The sequence below is a fragment of the Acipenser ruthenus genome, chromosome 4 (genome assembly GCF_902713425.1).
Source record: "Acipenser ruthenus chromosome 4, fAciRut3.2 maternal haplotype, whole genome shotgun sequence".
Taxonomy (NCBI): Eukaryota; Metazoa; Chordata; class Actinopteri; order Acipenseriformes; family Acipenseridae; genus Acipenser; species Acipenser ruthenus.
Window position 1 is genome coordinate 79,271,093 of NC_081192.1, and position 20,095 is coordinate 79,291,187.

General features: G+C 37.9%; 1 protein-coding gene across 4 annotated transcripts in view; it reads left to right on the forward strand.

Annotated features, from left to right (window-relative positions):
• LOC117962749 (RNA-binding motif, single-stranded-interacting protein 3) overlaps positions 1-20,095 on the forward strand; it is a 379,650-nt gene that overhangs the window by 243,295 nt on the left and 116,260 nt on the right. For all 4 annotated transcript variants that reach the window (XM_059022898.1, XM_059022899.1, XM_059022901.1 and 1 more), the window contains one exon: positions 66-157. In XM_059022898.1, the coding sequence (XP_058878881.1) occupies positions 66-157 (92 nt within the window). The remainder of the gene's footprint in view (positions 1-65; positions 158-20,095) is intronic.

Genomic DNA, 20,095 nt, shown 5'->3' on the forward strand with positions numbered 1-20,095 from the left:
AAAGGGTACCAATTCATTATATCCTGTCAATGAAAATAATTCTCATGCTAATGTTTTTATTCCAGGTTATGGCTTTGTAGATTTCGACAGCCCGGCAGCAGCACAGAAAGCAGTGACCTCTCTCAAAGCCAATGGAGTGCAGGCGCAGATGGCAAAGGTAATGCACAGTTGCACAGTGTTCTCTCCAGGCTTCCTGTCTAACAATAGAACCTTGACTTGAGGGCATTATTGTCTGATAGCTATAGATGCAGCAAATAATCGATTAATTGACTATTGATCACCATGGCTTTTTGATAGCCTCGCATAAGCATTGATTGATTTAATAATTGCTCTGATGCCCTATTTGAAGTTTTATGTCTCACATAGGTAGCTACCCAGTAACATATGTATTACTTGCGCATTGCTAAACTGAAGCTTGTTTACTTGTGTTCTGTGATGAGAACTCAAATGATTCTTCTTACTTTTTAAATATTACAATTAACAGTTGCAGTATAATAGTTTTCTCAGTGCTTTAGTGTAATAATACAATGTTCTCAATTCACTGATTATTAAAATTGGCCCTTATGCTGGCGTACATTAGAAGGAGTTAAGCATAATATGCATTTCATTTTGTGAGAGTGTAAAATGGGTGTGGTATATGCAATACATTAAACATATTTGAAAACCAGGCTATTCATGTTTTATACTTGGTTGAGTTTGTTGTAAAATGTGGAGAAAAAAATTTCAGATTGTAAAATGGGAATATTTGTATCCCACTACACTCTATTAAATAAAGGCATGCATGTCCTTTTCATGACTTTGCCTGTTTTACCTACATTTCCAGAGTAGTCAGAAAAAGTAGAGCTGTCTATTGTTTATTTTTTTCACAAGACTAGTTTCTTCTTTCTTGGTCTGACAGGATGTTGCTTGTCAAATGTTTCAATTTGCACAGTATCATTCACCTGCTCTGCACCTACCAACAGGGCGAGGAGAGGGTTGCTCTGTCATGTATAAAGAAGGCAGACAAAGATATCAAATATTGAACAGTAAAGTAAAATTGATTTAGACTACAGTGTCTGTTTTATCTTAATAACCCTCCTACCTTCAAAAAACAGGAGTTAATTAAAGACTGGAATACATGCTTTGTAAATATGCCTCTTGTATACATCTCACTGGGTTAAAACTGATTAATAAATATTTGTAATTTAACAGTGAATTACAGTAGGCCATTTTAAAAACTGGTTGGTCTTAAATATCTGTTGGTTCCTTAGACATTTACTGCAAGTCTCTTCTTTTGTTGCCAAGCTGAGGACTGTAATCTTGAATTCCCATTTGGAAGTCTATTGTGTAGTTTCCTCTGTGGCTTTGTGGTGCTAAAAGGTTAGGTGGAAAAATGATTCATTCCAAGGCAGAGAAGAGACCTGTTCACAGTCAATGTTAACATTTCCAAATACTGTAGTACCAAGTCTTCATGTGTGGCCAGCAAAAGCTTGGATGTAATCATGAGATTAAGCAGAAGATTACATCAGAGCTACTGCTTTTATTACTTTGAAGCTGCATGGTATTAAAATCATGAACAAGTTTTTAAAACTCAGAAGTTTAAAGTATCCCTTTGTCCTCACTCCCACTGCAACACGCTGCCCTTACTTTTGTTCCACAGCTGTTGAATGAAGTATTTCTTACATCCAGTGTTGCAGGGGGACAGGTTAATTGTTACACGCTGATGTGCCAGCTGAACTTACAGTATGTTTGAGAGCCCTTTTAAGGTTATAACAGGGTTTAAACAGGATGTGACAAAACAGAAACAGAAAATGATATACAAAGTGATTCTAAACACCAGCAAAAATACTTTAGTTAAGACAACTGTCATAGACCGGTACTAAGTTGCTCTTTAAGTAGGTGTGCTATCTCCATTGCTAACTCCGCTAACTGGTAGGTAACAGTTAATAGACAGCAACTACCTGCTCTGCACACAGGATGAGAGAGAAACAGATTGGAATCATTTAGCAATGCTTAAAATTAAACAAGCAGGTATCAAAGGTACTGTATAACATGGCCTGACAACCAAAAGGTTGATAGCAATAAAAAAAAGCCACAATCAAATTAAGCTGCTGTAACCCATGTATTAACAACAAACATGACAAATACCATAATTGAGCAGTTTAGCTGATTCAAGGTTTCAGGTAACTGATTGTCTTGATCAGACGTGATTGCAGACATAGGTTGCAGAATTGTTACAGAATGTGGCTTTGGGAAATGCACGGTTTTGTATATATGCACTATACAAGCCTCACTAAGCAAATTAAACTTAAAACATTGTTTTCTTCTGCAAGCTATATGACAGAAATTCCAGTCAAAATGTGTACATTTTAATAGTTTTGGTTACCATGCAACATACTTCTTGGCAGTGTGAAAAATATAAAATTGTGCTAATTTGCTGGAGGACAAACCCTATTTGTGTGTAATATGTTAGAACACATTTACACAAAGAGAAGACAAAAGCTCAAAACAGCCTCCGGTACAACCACTCAAGCATAAGATAGGATTGCTATAATGGTATTACAGCATGCCAGCTAGCTGTAGGTTTTGTAGGTTTCTGTGGAAGAGTACACAGCGATGTGAATGAAATGAAAAATAGTTTGTTTACAAAGTTGCGCAAAACAAATGACTGCCAGTGAGCCCAAGTATGCAAAGACGCAGTTAAAGGGCATGTGCTTATTTCCACATGTTTAATTGTAGTTGTGGCTTGAATTAGAGTCACATTGTCTACTGGAAAAAATGATACTCGTATTCACAAAGCCTATGAATGTTTTCAATCAAGTCGTCCACATTTCATTTCAAGTGTTGATAATACGATGTAGGCCTACTTGATTACTTTTGCCATGCATATTATGACCTGGTAACAATTTTGTTGGGGTTATTCCAAATTTTCATCAGCTTTGCAGTCGTGGTTTTGAAATAAGCAATATTGAAAGACCCATATAAAAGTCTAAAATACCTTATATATACATATATAATAAGGAGGGCAACAATAAACAGACCAAATTAATGCATTCAGTTCGGTTTATTTCAAGGGGAACCTTTTTAGTTTAACTGTTAACAACCATCTTACTTACATGTTTACAAATGTTGTGCTTTTTTGTTGGTTAGTTAGTATAGTAACCTACCTAAAACTGACAGAAAGGCCAGGTAAAACTGTTCAGCAACTCCGGATTAATCATACAGTATCATTGGCATGTGGTTGCATTTGTTTGTACAGGTAATTTTAAAAATCATACTGTTTTACATAATTAGTCCCTACAGTTTCTTCTGGGACATCCTTGTAATTGCGATGGTTCATCCATATGGACATTTTCTCTGTAATCATGTAGTCATTAGGAGAGACTCCAAAGAGACTGTTCAAATGCATTGTTAATTTAGACAGTTTCCAATAGTGTTTACAATTGTTCCATTGTTTTGTAAACATCCATTTGCTATTAAAATAAATACAAAAAAAATGTATTAATGTAGTTGTATTTTAAACTACAAACTCCAGTACCCACAACTTTTGCGTAAAGCATGTGTGATCATAAAGAGATCAGTAACACTGAGTTTTGAGTCTTGTTGTGTGACATTCCTAGCTGCTGTCTGAAATTAGTTTTTGTCTGTTTCTAAATTCCTAAGTACTTTATAATACTTTGAACTGTATGGACCCTGGTCTGTGGTGGAGATACTGGCTAATTTGTTTTCAGTGGGAAAATATGTCCTTCATCCTGCTTCTCAAGTTGGACACATAGGCCTATAGAATAATGGGTTTGTTCAGCCACAGATTGCTGCTGCCAACTTTTTTCCATATGAAATGTCTGTCAGGACCTCTCCCACACACACAGCTACTTTTTCTTCATTTAGATGTAAAATATGACCTTGTGGGCTAATAAAAAGAAGCTGATTTGTATGCTGAAAGTGAATTGGTTCTGATAAGTTTACAAGTAGTTTTTTTTTTGGTTTAACAGAGTCTATCTATCTATCTATCTATCTGTCTATCTATCTATCTATCTATCTATCTATCTATCTATCTATCTATCTATCTATCTATCTATCTATCGATCTATCGATCTATCTGTCCTGCCTTTTGTTTTGCCTCAGTTAAACATTCATTGATATGTTTTCCCCCTGGTGCCTCATGTATCATATATACAGTCGCAAACAAAAGTATTGGCACCCTATGCTTATTATACCATAATTCAAGGTAACAGATTAAGGACACGCATTTAGTAAAGTCTAACCACTTTTTAATAAAATAAAGAGCAAGATACACAATTTCTAGTAATTTAATAAATAATCTTTATCAAAAAACAAACAAATGTATTTTATTTAATGTATTTATTAATTACAAAAGCATAATAAGTTCTTAACCAGTATGTTACATCTTGTTGGTGTAATCTGTGCCCATTTTGTCTTGCATATTTCCATCCGCTCAGACAGATTGGATACACAATTCTTGGCTACAGCTTTTTTCAATTCAGTCCAAAATATTTCTATTTGATTGAGAACTGGTAATTGCAAAGATCATTCTAGAACTTTTATGTTAGCTTTCTTCAAGAATTCCAGTATGACATAGCCATATGCTTTAGGTTGCTGTTGTGTTGGAAGATACATGGTCTGCCAATCAGCCTACGAACAGATGGTATCATGTATTTTGTAGAATGTATTTATACATGGCTGCATTCATTTGATCTTCAATCACATGAATGACTCCAGTCCCTGAACTGCTGAACCACCCCCATATCATGATCGAACCACCTCCATGTTTAACTGTAGGTACAAGGTTTTCTTCATTGAAGGTTTTCCCTTTTTTATCCATTTTTTAAGTTATATTTTAAACTCATTAGACTATTTTGTTGAAGAATGCTTCAGATTCCTGTTTATATCTTGGCAGATTTTAGAAGTGTGTTTTATGACTGCTCTTTAAAAGTGGTTTGCAGTGAGGCCTACGTGCACACTCTTCTGTGTTCAGATGTCTTTGTATAGTTCTTTCACACACTATTATGCCTGGTGCATCTAAATCTTTTTTAAGTGGCTGTTAATCTTTTGGACAATTTTCCTATTTTCTGTACCCATAATTTTCGTCCACTTCTTTAAAGTGTTTCAGTTGAATTTGTTATGTGGTACTTCTTGAGTATTGCTCTGATTGTGGATTATTGGTATTCTGTATTTCTCTGATACTGTTCTATAGCCATTTCATGTATTGTAGTTTGCTACGAGTACCTTTTTGAAACGTGAATCCAACTCCCATCTTTTTCTGGCTATTGACTTTATAATGCAGCTTAATTACTGTGGAATGGTTTTCAATCAATGAATATATTTTTTTAATTAGTTCTTTAAAAACTTTTTTTCTTTAGTTCTTTACAGACTTTTAAAGGAGCCAATACTTTTGTCATGAACAAAATTTCCTAAGTGCTTTTGTTTTTTTATAAAGATTGTTGAGCTGCCAGAAATTGTGTATTTTGGTCTTCGTCATATTAATTAGTGGCTTATGTTCACTAAATGCTATATGTTGTATTTACTGTAACATGTTTTCTTGAATTATCGTATATTAATAGGATGCCAATACTACTGTACTGTATTATATTACAAGCACGTGCATGTTTTGTAAAGGCTTCTGTAAAGACTACTTTTTTGTGTCTAGTTTTTTTTATTAATAATGGATTGTCATTGTTGATTATTATCTGCATATTTTACCACTAGACATTTTTTATGTATCTATAAAAAATAAGAAATATTAGATAGATTGTCAAATATAGGATCTTAAAACTGGAAAGGGAAATCATTCAATAAAATTTAAAGGATCAGAAAATTTTACCAATGGCCACCAGGTAGCCATACTGGATAAGAGTTTAAAAAAACATAAGATCCCCTACAAAGTCTCCATAGGTGATTCTTATACCGTCCAACTTTCACAGGCGCGTAGCGTCCATTGAGGCAGCCGAGGCGGCCGTCTTGGTAAAAATCAGCTCAATTCCTAATTGTGAAGACGAAAAAAAAAAAAAGCTAAAAAAAACCCAAAACGTACCCACTATATATTTTAAGAGTGTAAAATTGAGTGCATTATATATATATATATATATATATATATATATATATATATATATATATATATATATATATATACAAACACTCATATATATTATTTTTAATTTCTTCACATTACTGTTATCTCGGGCTGTACAGACACTGCGGTATGTCAAATTCGCGCCACAAAGACGTTTCTCATTAGTCAGTTTCCCCAAGTTACTCTGTACTCTGGTTTACAGTGCAGCACTAACATGAAACGGACAAAAAAACAACCAATTATAACATTTCTTTCTGAAGAAGCCAACTCTTGGTAAGAATCAATGTTAAGTGAATTTATCATTTATATTGTTGTTTTTCCCCTGCGCAATGTGATGTTTAGCTGCAATACATTTTGATAAATCTTTTTTTTTTTCATGTAGAATATTTTAACGCCAGCACAGCAAAAAGCCAAGTACCTGTTTTCATGATGACATTAAATGTGAAGCTAAACCGGGGTAGCTGGCTGTATGGTTTTTTTTTTTCCTCGTCACTTTAACTGGACAGTCTTACTTCATCTATAGTGACCCGGCCTGTGTGCTAGGCAGCACCGGGACCTCTGCGACCGGTTTCCTCCGCCTGAAGTACTGTACTACTTCGTCGATTTATATTGACAAAAGAATATTAGAATTGAGTGAGAAACTGGTTAAATGTTCAAAGGAGATCTAGTGTTCAGAGATGGGGACGTCACATTATTATTATTATTATTATTATTATTATTATTATTATTATTATTATTATTATTATTATTATTATTATTATTATTGTTGTTGTTGTTATTTTTGGTGAATACCTTGTCAAAGTACTATAGAGTCATACAAATATTGTACACAAACAGCACCAGTCCCAGCAGTGTCAGCACCAGTCCCAGTAGTGTCAGCACCAGTCCCAGTGTCAGCACCAGTCCCAGCAGTGTCAGCACCAGTCCCAGTGTCAGCACCAGTCCCAGCAGTGTCAGCACCAGTCCCAGCAGTGTCAGCACCAGTCCCAGTGTCAGCACCAGGCAGTGTCAGCACCAGTCCCAGCAGTGTCAGCACCAGTCCCAGTGTCAGCACCAGTCCCAGCAGTGTCAGCACCAGTCCCAGTGTCAGCACCAGTCCCAGTCAGTGTCAGCACCAGTCCCAGCAGTGTCAGCACCAGTCCCAGCAGTGTCAGCACCAGTCCCAGTGTCAGCACCAGTCCCAGTGTCAGTACCAGTCCCAGTCAGTGTCAGCACCAGTCCCAGCAGTGTCAGCACCAGTCCCAGCAGTGTCAGCACCAGTCCCAGCAGTGTCAGCACCAGTCCCAGTGTCAGCACCAGTCCCAGTGTCAGCACCAGTCAGTGTCAGCACTAGTCCCAGTGTCAGCACCAGTCCCAGTCAGTGTCAGCACCAGTCCCAGCAGTGTCAGCACCAGTCTTACCAGTCAGCAGCAGTTACCAGTCCCAGCAGTGTAAGGCAACTTAAGTAGCAGTGAACCAAATGGTATGGTACTAAAGGTATGAACCAATCTACTTATTAATATTGATGTTATATTCTTGTCCTTTTAAAATCACATATTTCTGACAGTATGAATATGGTCAATTTAGGTTGCTGTGGTTTTGCTAGGAGACAATTAGTTTTAATCTTTGAAATAATATGAGTCATCAAATTTTAACATTAACATTATCATCCAAGGGAGTTAATATTGCTTTGCAGTTTGCATGAACAGTCTCCGGGCTTTATAAGATGATAACTTTTACCTTTGCAACATGAACAGGATCTGCAAGAGGTTTGTTCAACTTTTTTTTGCCTCAGTAAAAATCTAATCCTAGCTACGCCCCTGTTTCATGTGAATACAGCAAATAGCCCCTGAGATACAGCGACATCACACATCAATCAACACAAACCACTCTATGAAATGCTCCCCTGGAAACCGTTTATACTGAGGAAATGTCTTGGGTTGATTGCTGCTGGTAGTAGTGTTGGTCTTTTGGCCTTTGCACCTTTGCTAAGTCAGCAAAGTCAGCAACCTTGTCTTAGGACTATTGTTGTACTAATTTGGAATGTGCAACAACGACAATAGGGGATTTTGTAAGGGTATCTTAACTTTAATTTCCTTGATCAATTTTTCCATTGCCACAATTACTTTAAAGAGGCTGAATAGATGTCCTGGAAAATTTAGAAAATAATTACTCTTTACATTTTTTTGTTAGTCCTATTAATATCTTCTCTTTGGAATGGCTATTAGCTCATTTCACATTTACAGAAATGCCAACAATAATTTTCTGGAACGGAGTGCAGTTGATAAGATTTTGGAAAGGTTTTATAATGTCTGTATCGGATTTCTTTAATTTGTCAGTTGAAAAAGCCTGTTGTTTATCATTCACCATTTGTTGGCTTTAAATGAATGTAGTTTTATGATCGATTGTAAATCAATGTAGTTTTAACAAATGTTGCATGTTTTGTTTGATGGGATTTCAAGACGAATCTGATCAGACACATGAAAATATCCTCAGAAAACTGCATTAAAATTAACGATTTTAATCAGTTTATATAGAACCTGTTGTGCTTTAAACATTTAAAATGTTTTGCCAGTAACATTCTGAGTGCAAAATTACATTCTCACCAAAATTAGTAGTTGCTGCTTATAGGTTCCAATGAGAATGGGACTTAAATAGTGTGTGGAATATTAAGTCTTTGCCTCCTAGGAGGCCAGACCCTTTCAGACTCAAAGGTGAGATTTGGTGCAAACACCTATCCTGTCATTTAAATAAATATGTTAATACTTAATCATGCTTGCTTATTCAATTTCATGAACAATACTTTTAAAAGGCAACCTTAACATAGTACACAATATAGTGAAATATGGAGTCTTTTCATCAGTGAAACATGGAGCAGGTTTAGAACAGACAGGTGCAATATGAGCTTCCCCTCATTGTCTATCAGTGTGCCTCACCCCTGCTCTGGAAATGCCGTGCCTTAGCTTCTTATTTGATATGGGTAAACTTTAAAAAGGCTTCAGATAACCCGCAGATAGACCTGTGGTCAGCATACCTGCCTGCCATGACGTCACAAAGTTAACAGGCTAACAGTCTGCAGGGAGGGGATTTAATGTTACCAACTAGTTAGGACTCATGAGCCAAACTTGTAGCCTGTAATAGCCCATTTCCTGGACAATGACTTCCCCTTTAAAAAGAGCGCATCTTCAGCCAGTTGGGTCTGTCTTCCGAGCTGAGAACCTCACCTGGGATAATCTACACCCAAAGCTTGAAATACTGGCTGTGATCTAAAACGCAAGCTGCTGGTTCTGCATATGCGCCTGATATCCCACCTTGTGCCGGAGCTGGGAAAGTACCTACCATTGCCTTGGATTGAGCCGTCGGATATTTCCCTGCAGGAATGGAGCCTGCGAGCGGAGGTCAGCAGCTCTTCAGGGTCCCGCAGCACACTGCAGGCTTGGATTTCGGGCCAAAGGCTGTGGACGGACTGCTGGCTTTTTTCCCCTGACACTACGGGATTCACCCTTACCTGAGCTAAAGGACATTCTGTGACTGATATCGGCCTGATAGAGAACCAGGCTGCAAAGAGCTTACTCACCTGCTGGACGTGGTTGACGACGGTCCAGTTTGTGCACATCATCTTTTTTTTTTTTTGTTTATGAATCATGTCTGAACTGTTTATTTTCTTTTGTCATCGTCTTGCAAACAGAATTGTCTTTTCTGTTTAAGAGCAAGCTTTTTCTTGGGAGTTTCAGGATCCAAATAAAACTTTGCCTTTTTGTTGGAAACCACAGTCTGCTTTTTCTATGTGCACCCACATGCTCACAATATATATATATATATATATATACCTACACACACATACTGCTGTGCAAAAGTCTTAGACATATTGCATTTTTCTACTCTGATGCATTATGAGCATCAACAATTTACTCAAAGCCTCCACTAGTGTTTTCTGCTATTATAACAACCTTGACTTGCATAAAGAAGGAAAAACATTGAGTGAAATAGCTCGCATCACTTGATTTCCAAGGTGTGGTATCCGAAGCATAATCAACAAGTACAGAGAAACATCGTGTAATTGACAAACCCAGGACTGGAAGACCCCAAAAGCTGTCTGACAAAGATGAGCAATACTTGAAGATAATATCCTTAAAGAATAGAAAGAAGACAAGCATTGACTTGACAACAGAACTGGCAGAAGGCACAGGTGTCATGTCCATCCATCAACAGTCCAAAGCACCTTTGACCATTGTTCCATAGTCCAATTTCTGTGTTCTTGTGCATATTTTAGCCTTTTAGTCTTGTTCCCCTTTCTTAACAGGTATTCTTACTCCAACACATCATATAAGTCCTGATTTCAAGAGTGACCTTTGTACTGTTGATTTGATGGACAACGACACCAGTGCCTTCTGCCAGTTCTGTTGTCAGTTCAACGCTTGTCTTCTTTCTACTCCTTAAAGATATTATCTTCAAGTATTGATTATCCTTGTTAGACATCTTTTTGGGTCTTCCAGTCCTGGGTTTGTCAATTTCAGACACAGAGGGCATTACCAGGCATTAAGGACCGTTTGGGTAATTTTTGTATTTTCATTTTCTTGCTCTTTTAAAAACGTTTGTTTAAATTGTACGTATAATACGTATGAACGTAAGTGATATCAGCACTTATTTAGGGGTCTGTTGCTATGGTAACACAGAATATACATAGAATATACAGTATATAGAGGATACTGAAAGATCATTCGTAAATCACGAGGCCCGACATACGCCTAATGGTCATTCAGTGTTCTGTTTGTACCACAAGTATATATTTTTTAAATAAATAGCAATATAATTTGTACATTTTTTATATTAAATTGAATAATATTGGGATTATTTTACCTGGTGTATCTTTACTTTCATTGTCAACATTTTCATTTTGAACCCTGTTTATGGTGTCTTAGAAACCGTCTTTTTAGATAGAACCTTGAGCTCAATCTGTCAATGGGCAACCTCTCTGTTGTTTCCCATCATTGTCAGGGTTAATGAAGGGGCTACAGGTTGAAGCGCAGCTCCGTCCTCAATTTCAGAAGTACACCACTGGATTGGATTGGACTGTAAACAATGGCTGGGTTTACATGCACGTGAAAATCAACTCTACAGTCATGACTGTGTGACTTTGTCACACGAACACATCGTGAAACAGCAAAAGAACGTCCTTTGGTCAGCGCGACTTTAAGGGCAGGGTCAATTGCTTTCTCACGATAAAAATAGTTGTAAAAACCCATGTAAACCGGAGCAGGAATCGTGCTTGTAGCTCACAAGGTTTCAGAAGTCAAGATCCTGTTTAACTGGCGGAATCTCACGTTATTCCTCAGCAAAGCCGTACCAAACCACACTCACACACACACACAGACAAGAAAGAGGAAATTAACCCCCACAGCCTATTATTAATGTTTGTATAAATGCATGTTGTTAAGCACAACTAACCAAACTTTTAACCTCATATTATTATTATTATTATTATTATTATTATTATTATTATTGGTAGTAGTCGTAGTAGTCGCATTTTCTTTCTATAATTCTTTTAAGATGTCCCAGGAACAACAGAGCTCCACCACTTCTTCCACCGCAGAGAACAAGAATGAATTGTTTACATCAATTGGCATATTGTGCAATATAGTAAACAAACAACATAAATGTACCATATCGCTTTAAATAAAGACTTTTGTTTCAATGTTTATAATATTACAAGACATCCATGTTTCATTATAATGTGTGTGTGTTAAGCGGATTCTGCAGCTGGCATTTCTACCGCAGCTGCAGACCGGCAGTCACTGGCTTCTCGGAGCAGAGGCAGGGTATAGGGACCGGCAGATGTGTACAGGAACATTAGGATGCTCAGCCTTGTACTCCGCCTATAGAACTGCCAGTACATGAAGCTGCTCAGGAACCTCATATGTATTTTTACATATCCCCCTGTTCTCAATCTTATATTCATATAGCCCTAAGGATCATACTGTTTTTTATTGTATTGTAGTGTAATCCCCCCACCCTGTGTTCCCACATTTTCACAAACGTTTATAGACTAATTTAATTAAATACAACTTTTAGATGTTACACATATTTATTTTTAAGTAGTACAACTTTTACTTAGTAGAAGTTTTATTGTATATACTTTTGTGTGTGTGTGTGTGTGTGTGTGTGTGTGTGTGTATGCGTGTGTGTGTTTGAAAGGTAACGAGATACAAACAAGTAAAGTGTAATAATTCCGAATGTGCGTGACAACAAGTTAATTCTTTTCTCTTGTTAATTTTTTTTAATCTTCATGGCAACGCATGAACCTCTCCTCACGATATTCAGAGTCGTTGTTTTCCTAATTACTAGGCAGACACGGACATTTAAATATCCCCTCCCCTAAATTACTATGAATTGAGTAATCTGCATTGGTACACCCAACTTTTTTTCCTAAATCAGAACAGCATAGCAACGCATTTCCTGAAAAGTACGGCAAACATGTTGTGAGGAAAACTGTCATGACTTGTCCATGTAAACGCCGTCAAAGACACAGTAGAAAGTTATCCGGGGAGGCATTTGATTGATTTATGTTATTCCATGTTATGCTTTTTTTTTAATCCACTGTTTGTCCTGGATTATAAATGCAATAAGGGCCTTCAGGGTGTCCGTATACGTTCTCAGGGGTTTGAGGCACTCGACTTCATCTCGTGATGCACCCCGAGGCATCCGTATATTCGATGTATACAGACAATATATATATATATATATATATATATATATATATATATATATATATATATATATTGTGAATAGACCGCTGCCACACGGGTTCGTGCCCCTTTAAAAATACGACCCAACACACAGGAATGGATTTTTTTTCAAGCGCTGACACGCTATTTTTAATTAACAAAACCAAAAATAAACAAAACAAAAACTCCGTTTTGGAGCGCTGACTATACAGGTAAGTCCCTGCCTAACTTGCAGGACGGCTAAGCCGTTTACCTGCCTGCCTGCCACCACAACACAAACACACAGGTTCACACAGCTTACGTTTTTCCAGACTGCTCGGAAGCAGAGCACCTCTTCTGCCTCCCTCTACACAGCAGCCCCTGAGCAGATTAACTGTTCCGCTCTTATACCCTGCACCTGGTCCTAATTTACAATTGCTGCCCAGGTGCAGGGGATAATTAAACAATAAATCAATTAACAATTGCCCAGGGACTGCATTTTCATGTGTTTTTCTGCAGGGAGGAAATTAACCCCCACCCTGCTGTCTTACAATATATATATATATATATATATATATATATATATATATATATATATATATATATATATACACATATATAACACACACACACACACACACATATTAAATTGGTGACGCATGGAAAGTCACAATTAATTTAATTTAGTAAGTTAAATCTTGCCCTCATTTCGTCGTTTATTATGACAGCATTTATATTATGACAGAACAGCGACAGGCTATTGTATAGCAGAATCCTTTTTATTTTATTCATCCTTTCATATTCAAAATCACTGCAGGGGCATGGTGCATGGCTATGTTAATAGGCATTGTGGGGTTTTAGATTTGTATAAAAGTTTACTCTCGTTTATACAGCTGAAATCAAATGCCTTTACCAATGTGAGATAAACAGATTTTGTATGCATTCTGGATCCTTCTCGCTAGACCCAGTTAAGAGGATCAGGTGTCATGTGCATCCATCAGTCTGGTGGCTTATTCTGCCAGGCTTTCAGTTTGCACAATAGGGGTGTTTTACTGTCATTCAGCTTCTGTTAATATGATTGAAGCAGGGGCAAATGGAAATTGTCAGTATAATTTAACATGGGGAGCCTGTAAAATTAATTAAAACCCAAGCGGTGAAACCTCTTTAGAAGGCACATTTTTCAAACCAATATTTTATTCAAGCCAGGCTAGTATGGGGCCTGACCTTTGAAAAGTGTCTTTTGAATAGAGCTCTTTTGATTTTTTTATACATGTATTAGTATTGTTTATATTATTTTTTTTATTTTGCAGACACTTCACATCCATCATTTTCAATTACCATTCACAGACACCAAAATGGAGTTTATGTGTATAATTATCATCTAAGAACATGTACGTGGCTGTCAATTTACCCGCTAAAGGGACACGTTATAACCAGTTGCTTGAAAATAAGTTTACTTTTATTGTGAGGGAAAACTATTAGAAACACACTTAGCATTAGCCTCCTTGACTTAGTTTCTTATAGTTTTAACATCGATTGAGTGATTTGAAGTTGAAGATGATTTAATTTTATTCTGGTGAAAAATTATGAAAGTCGCTGATTTGTTTTAAAGATATTTTCACAGCTAAATGATAAACGGTATCAATATACTGTATACAGTAGCATCTGTTTCCATCGTAGTCATACTTGGCCTCATTAGAACCAGGTACTCTTGGAAACTGGTTATATGTTTTCAGTTTCCTTCTATTTCTGTATTAGACAGTCAACACATTTTTTGCCATTATGTTAGCATCTGGGGGGGATGAAGGAATTCTGATTATAGCTACTTAAAGTGAGTAAGAATTGCCAACCAGAAAATTGGACAGCTGCTCACGGTTTAATTCAGACTTAATTAATTTAGTGCTTTTTGGTCACTTCCTCTAAACAGTAAATACTGTTAGCTGCTGGAAACATAAGTAGGCATGGCCTGGCATTTCAGAATATCGCTGTGAACCTAATCTCTCTCTCTGCGATCTTGTAGGATAATTTACCTCAATCCGAGCCCACAGATAAGATTGAAACATAATTAGAATGTTAAGACAGGCTCATACTTGCTGGAGTCTGCCGAGACCCCAGAGAGAGAATGGGGTGGATTGAGTGCTACTGTAGACGTTAGTTGAGAGTTGAATGACTGACAGGATCTGGCAGCAGTGGACCTGGATTTGCAATGGTAGTAATGGGACCACCAGGACAAAGTCACTGAATTTTGTTTAATGCATATCCGCCGTATAAACTGTCAGAGGGATGTGGTCTTAATTTAAAACAGAAACTTGAAAGTAATTCATATTCAGCAAGGCCCTTGGGAAATTAAGAGCCCAGAGAGCAACAGGTTGTATTTTTCCCTTTCTATTTCTCCTTTGGGAATGCGATAAGCCATGATGAAATGTTTGCACTTTTTGTGTGTGTGTAATGACACCTGGTTCTGAAAGTGGAAAGGTAGAGGTGAGGCGAGTAAAGCTAGACCGATCACGACCAATATAAGATACAGCTGCATGAGGAATTTCAGTCAGTAGGTTGCTACACTATGACAGCTGTATATGAATTAAAGGGATGTACTGTAATGGTATGTAGATGGGTCTTCATGTGGTGAGATATTAGCAGAGGGGGGAGCAGGGACTACTACAAAATATCTTAATGTAGGTCCTGGTTAGTTTTTTTGTAACTTTTGTTTTTTCCTAACGAAAGAAACATGTCAGACATACAGTATGCAAATGTAATGGACAGTGGTGTGTGATACACTGCTGTTACTGATTCTGTCCCGTCAGTGAGATGAGATGAGGTTAAAAGCTCTAAAATAAAAAATGCGGTTGAGCTCGGTCCTTTCTATAGTGGTTTAGATGCTTGCTTGCAGTGTGCAGGGTCAACAGTATAGGCTGAGACATGGATCAAGGTATAATAAGATTACATTGTATTCCTTTTCTGATCAAATGAATCAGGTTTAAAAGTGTTTAAAAGTGGTCTTTCAGTATAGCATGTCGTGATGCTGTTTGTTTTAATTGTTGGTATCATAGCACAGCCTACAAAAACAAGTCTACTGCTATAGTACATTTCAAATGGTTGCCTCTGTAAAATATGTAGTGTCTGCATGTGAACAGTAATTGATGTGCTTGTGCATTCAGGAGTGAGCTGGTTTTTTCTGTGTATGCATGGATGAGTAAGTCAGAGTGTACCTGTATATAACTTAATCAACATTTATGAATTAATAAAATTACAAGTATAATTTACATTCTCTTGTATTAATGCTCCACTTTTTATTAAATGTAATGCATAAGAAAACATACATCACTGTTACACGGGGCTCCTTTAAGGTCTGAGAATTAGTGGACAGACAGGGCAGGTATGACTCTCAATACTCAGAGAACTGTGAGGAGCTTCCTCACTGGTCTGGGAGCAAGATACCCATGAGAGCAAGAGGTTCAGGTATGGTTGGAACCGAAGAACATATAACACATGGAGAGTCCCTTTACTGCTCGGAGAATCACGTTCTAGTGGCCTGGGGAGACTCGGCTACCCATAGGGACGGAAAGGTTGCAGACCTGGAATAAGAAAGATTTAGACAGGGCCGATACCAGGTCGCGACCTTGTGGTTGATGTCGAGCCAGCGTCCGGTCCCGGATCACGTGCCCCGAAGGAACCTGTGAATAGGAGACAGTTTAGAGGCCAGAGCTAAGACATATAGATGGCTGGAGGAGAACGATTAGGATAGAGGGCCCGCGTAGGGACAAAGGCGCATAAGTTGCAAAAGTACAGGTGTGGCCGGGGGTCCCCTCTGGCTCCCAAGAGAACCTCTGCCATGTAGGCGTATGGGCGGCGCAGCCGAACTCGAGGCAGGGGGAGTGGGCTCACTGCCCCCCCCAGAGGGAGCTCTGTGCATTGCTTGTGGTATAGAAGAAGAGGAGGAGGAGGAAGAAAACAAATGCAAGACATAGACTGGAATTAGAATCCTGCTTATATAGGTGAATATAGATTGACAGATAAGATAACCAAAGAGAAGCTCCCGCTCTGCCCACCCAGGACTGACGAATCGGCAGGGCTCAGCTCGGGAGTCAGGTTTCAAGACGGAGCTCAGGAGCGGAGGCTGAACCTTGCTACCCAGAACTACGCGCATCTGGTTTCATCCGGACTACGCAGGAGGACTGGATTAAGACAGGATTGAGGTAGGAAATGGAGATCGTAGTGAGAGAGGGGTCCTCTCCGACACCCCCCGAATTTTTGCCTGAAGGCTGACATTTAATCAGTTTAAATCAAATTCAGTTCTGATGGTAAGCTTGATACTTATAAAAGACAAACTTTTCAGTTCTGTTGATCTGCTTTCTTGGTGAAATCTTGTATAAACCATTTATACTGCATTTAGAAAATGCTAATTTCTTGCTAATAGTGTAAAAATGTAAAAGCTAATTGCAGTATAAAAAATGGTGGCTTCAATTGTTTGCAGTCTGCCAAATGCTTTAAGTGACTCTGACTACGTGGCAATGACTGAGGAAAAGATAGAAGTGTCATGCTTCGAAAAAAATAAGACAAGTTGAACCAGTTGTCTTTATTGGAGCTGCTTAGGGTAGACAGAGCTACTGTAATTCCACATGGCAATGTTACATGATTTAGTGTGTTTCTGTTTTGTAATAGATTATTGGATCCAAATATAAGGGATTAGGGCTTAGGACAAGCTTGGTACCAGAAACCAAGAAAACACAGCTTTAGGTACTGTATATTATAGCACTGAACATCAACCACCCTCCTTCGTTCCCGTTGTCTGGCCCTCGAGGTCGGCTCCAATTCCGGACTTTGAGAGCCACTGGCCTAAACAATTCACATAGCAAACCTAAGCAGTGGGTATTGCCAAGCTAGTAAACCCTCGAGGGCACAACTCACCTTGGAGTCCTGCCTGGTGCATGACCAGTAGAGGTCGATCTGGTGTGGTGAGGCCAGTTTTCACTCTCTCATCCATGACTCACCCCACATAATGAGCAGTTTTCTATAAAAGCACTAATGGGTGGTGTTTGCCCAGTAAGTAAAATGAAGAAAAAAAAGCAGATTACGCTTTTGAGTGGCTTAATCAAAACAAATCATCTGCATAGCTGTATCGATGCAACTGAAAGTAAAAAGACATATTATAATGTTGCAGCTATTAAGTGCGATTTTTTAAATTCCGGCTTTGGTGTCCATTTCTGCAAAATATGTTGTTAGTATCTGCCAAGCGTACAATTGTCTAACGAAAAGCAGTCACAATGGAACTGACAGTCTAGTCAGGGGGAAGAGTGCCACCAATCTAATTATTTTGTAATCTTGTCAGAATGTAAGTAATTCAAGGCCTCTCTCAGCTATCTTAATCAAATTTGCTGTGCATTAGCAGCTTACATGGAAGGCTTTTAGTTGGAGCTCTTAGCAATGTAGAAGCTTTGGTAACGTTATTTTTTTTTTATTTGTGAAATGTATCTTGCAAGGGCTGTTATTATACCAGGTTTCTGAAATACACATTTGCTTTTGTGACAAGGATTTGAGTAGGACTTGAAGACATCAAAGAAAAGACACTTGTCACCAACAGACAGCCGTGAAAGTTACAAAGCAACCGGTCGACTCAAAGATGAATCAAATGTTGTTTTTATTTTTTGTTTTTTGATTGGCAGAAAAAATATTGCCTTGCCTTTTTGTTCGGTGATAATGAGACACAAAACTGCTGAAAAAAGGCCTTCAAATATATTGCTTAGATTCACCGTGCATCAATCTCCATTTCAGTCATCACAGAAGTGTAAAGCACCCATGTGGCCTCAGTAGAGCCCTCAGAATCTTGTCCCACCTGCAACACTCTGCCCCTAGTGGGTATAAGAAATAGCAGATTTGTTCTATGAATTTATTACTGATGTCTTACATCCCTGTGAGGCAGAGTGTTGCAGGGAGGACATGTCAATGGTTACGCTCTGAATACAAAATAATACAAAGTGAATTTAAACAAGAAGAAGAATACAGTAGTTAATATTCTGAACAGATACAACAAGAAGAGGGTGCTTTTGAAATATCAACAGGAGCATTGTAGCAACGGGCAGTCTTGATTTGTAGATGCATTAGTAGTTATACTGGAAAAAAGGAGAAATAAAGTCACTTGTTTTAGTGAAGAGTATTCCGGAATGTCTAAAAAGGAGAACAGTGTGGAAAATGTCAAACAAAAAAGTAAATGACAAAATACTAACAAAATAAATTCACTGAGACCAGTGCCGGCGCTACTGTGAAGTAAACCCCCCACCAGCCCCCCAAAAACACAGAGCGCTGCTGCAGCACAACCGAAAGAAAACCTTTTGAAAATAAATACATTAGCAGCAAAATCTGAAATCATATTGTAACAAAACAGTAATCATGTACAATTAATGTTATCAAGTACAAAAGTTAGTATGAAAACGTTTATATATATATATATATATATATGTATATTTTAGTTGCGTAAAGGAAAAAAAAGTACAGTACATACAGTAGGCTACGCAAGTAAATATTTTTTGGCATATTTCAGTTGTCTATGCACTACATAAAATTAATTACTGATAAGAAAAGATTTCAGTTTGTGTTTAATTAAATAACTCTGCAGTGATTATTATTTTTTTTTTTTTGTGTTTTCTTTTATAGTTGAAGGTGCTTTATTTCAAAGTAACTAAAAGCCTGGAGTCGTTTAAATAGGAAGTTTCACATACGAGCAGCTAGTTGAATCTATGCCAGTGAGAGGCATACGTAAAATAACAGGCACAAACCAAAGTATAAATCATGAAAAAATGATAATACATCAAGGGTACGCGCGAAACTTCGATATTATAATGAGTTTCGTACATTTGCATACAAAAGTAGTTTGAAACAAACAGTCATAACTAAACTACCTCAGCATGGATGAAACTGAGTTACTTACTTACTACCCATTACGCCTCTGGTGTTTAGGGCAGCCACGAAGTTTCTCCACTCCTGTCTGTTTCTGACAAGTCTTTCAATGGTTCCCCAGCTGTGCCCCAGGTTTTTCAGCTCAGCTTCCACAGCTCTTCACCATGTTGTTTTCGGGCGACCTCGTTTTCACTTGCCTTCAGGTGTCCATTATTATTATTATTTATTTCTTAGCAGACCAGAGCGACTTACAATTGTTACAAGATATCACATTATTTTTACGTACAATTACATTATTTTTTACGCATTATTTTTACATTCAATTACCCATTTATACAGCTGGGTTTTTACTGGAGCAATCTAGGTAAAGTACCTTGCTTAAGGGTACAGCAGCAGTGTCTCCCACCTGGGAGAGACACCCACAACCCCCCGGTCAAGAGTCCAGAGC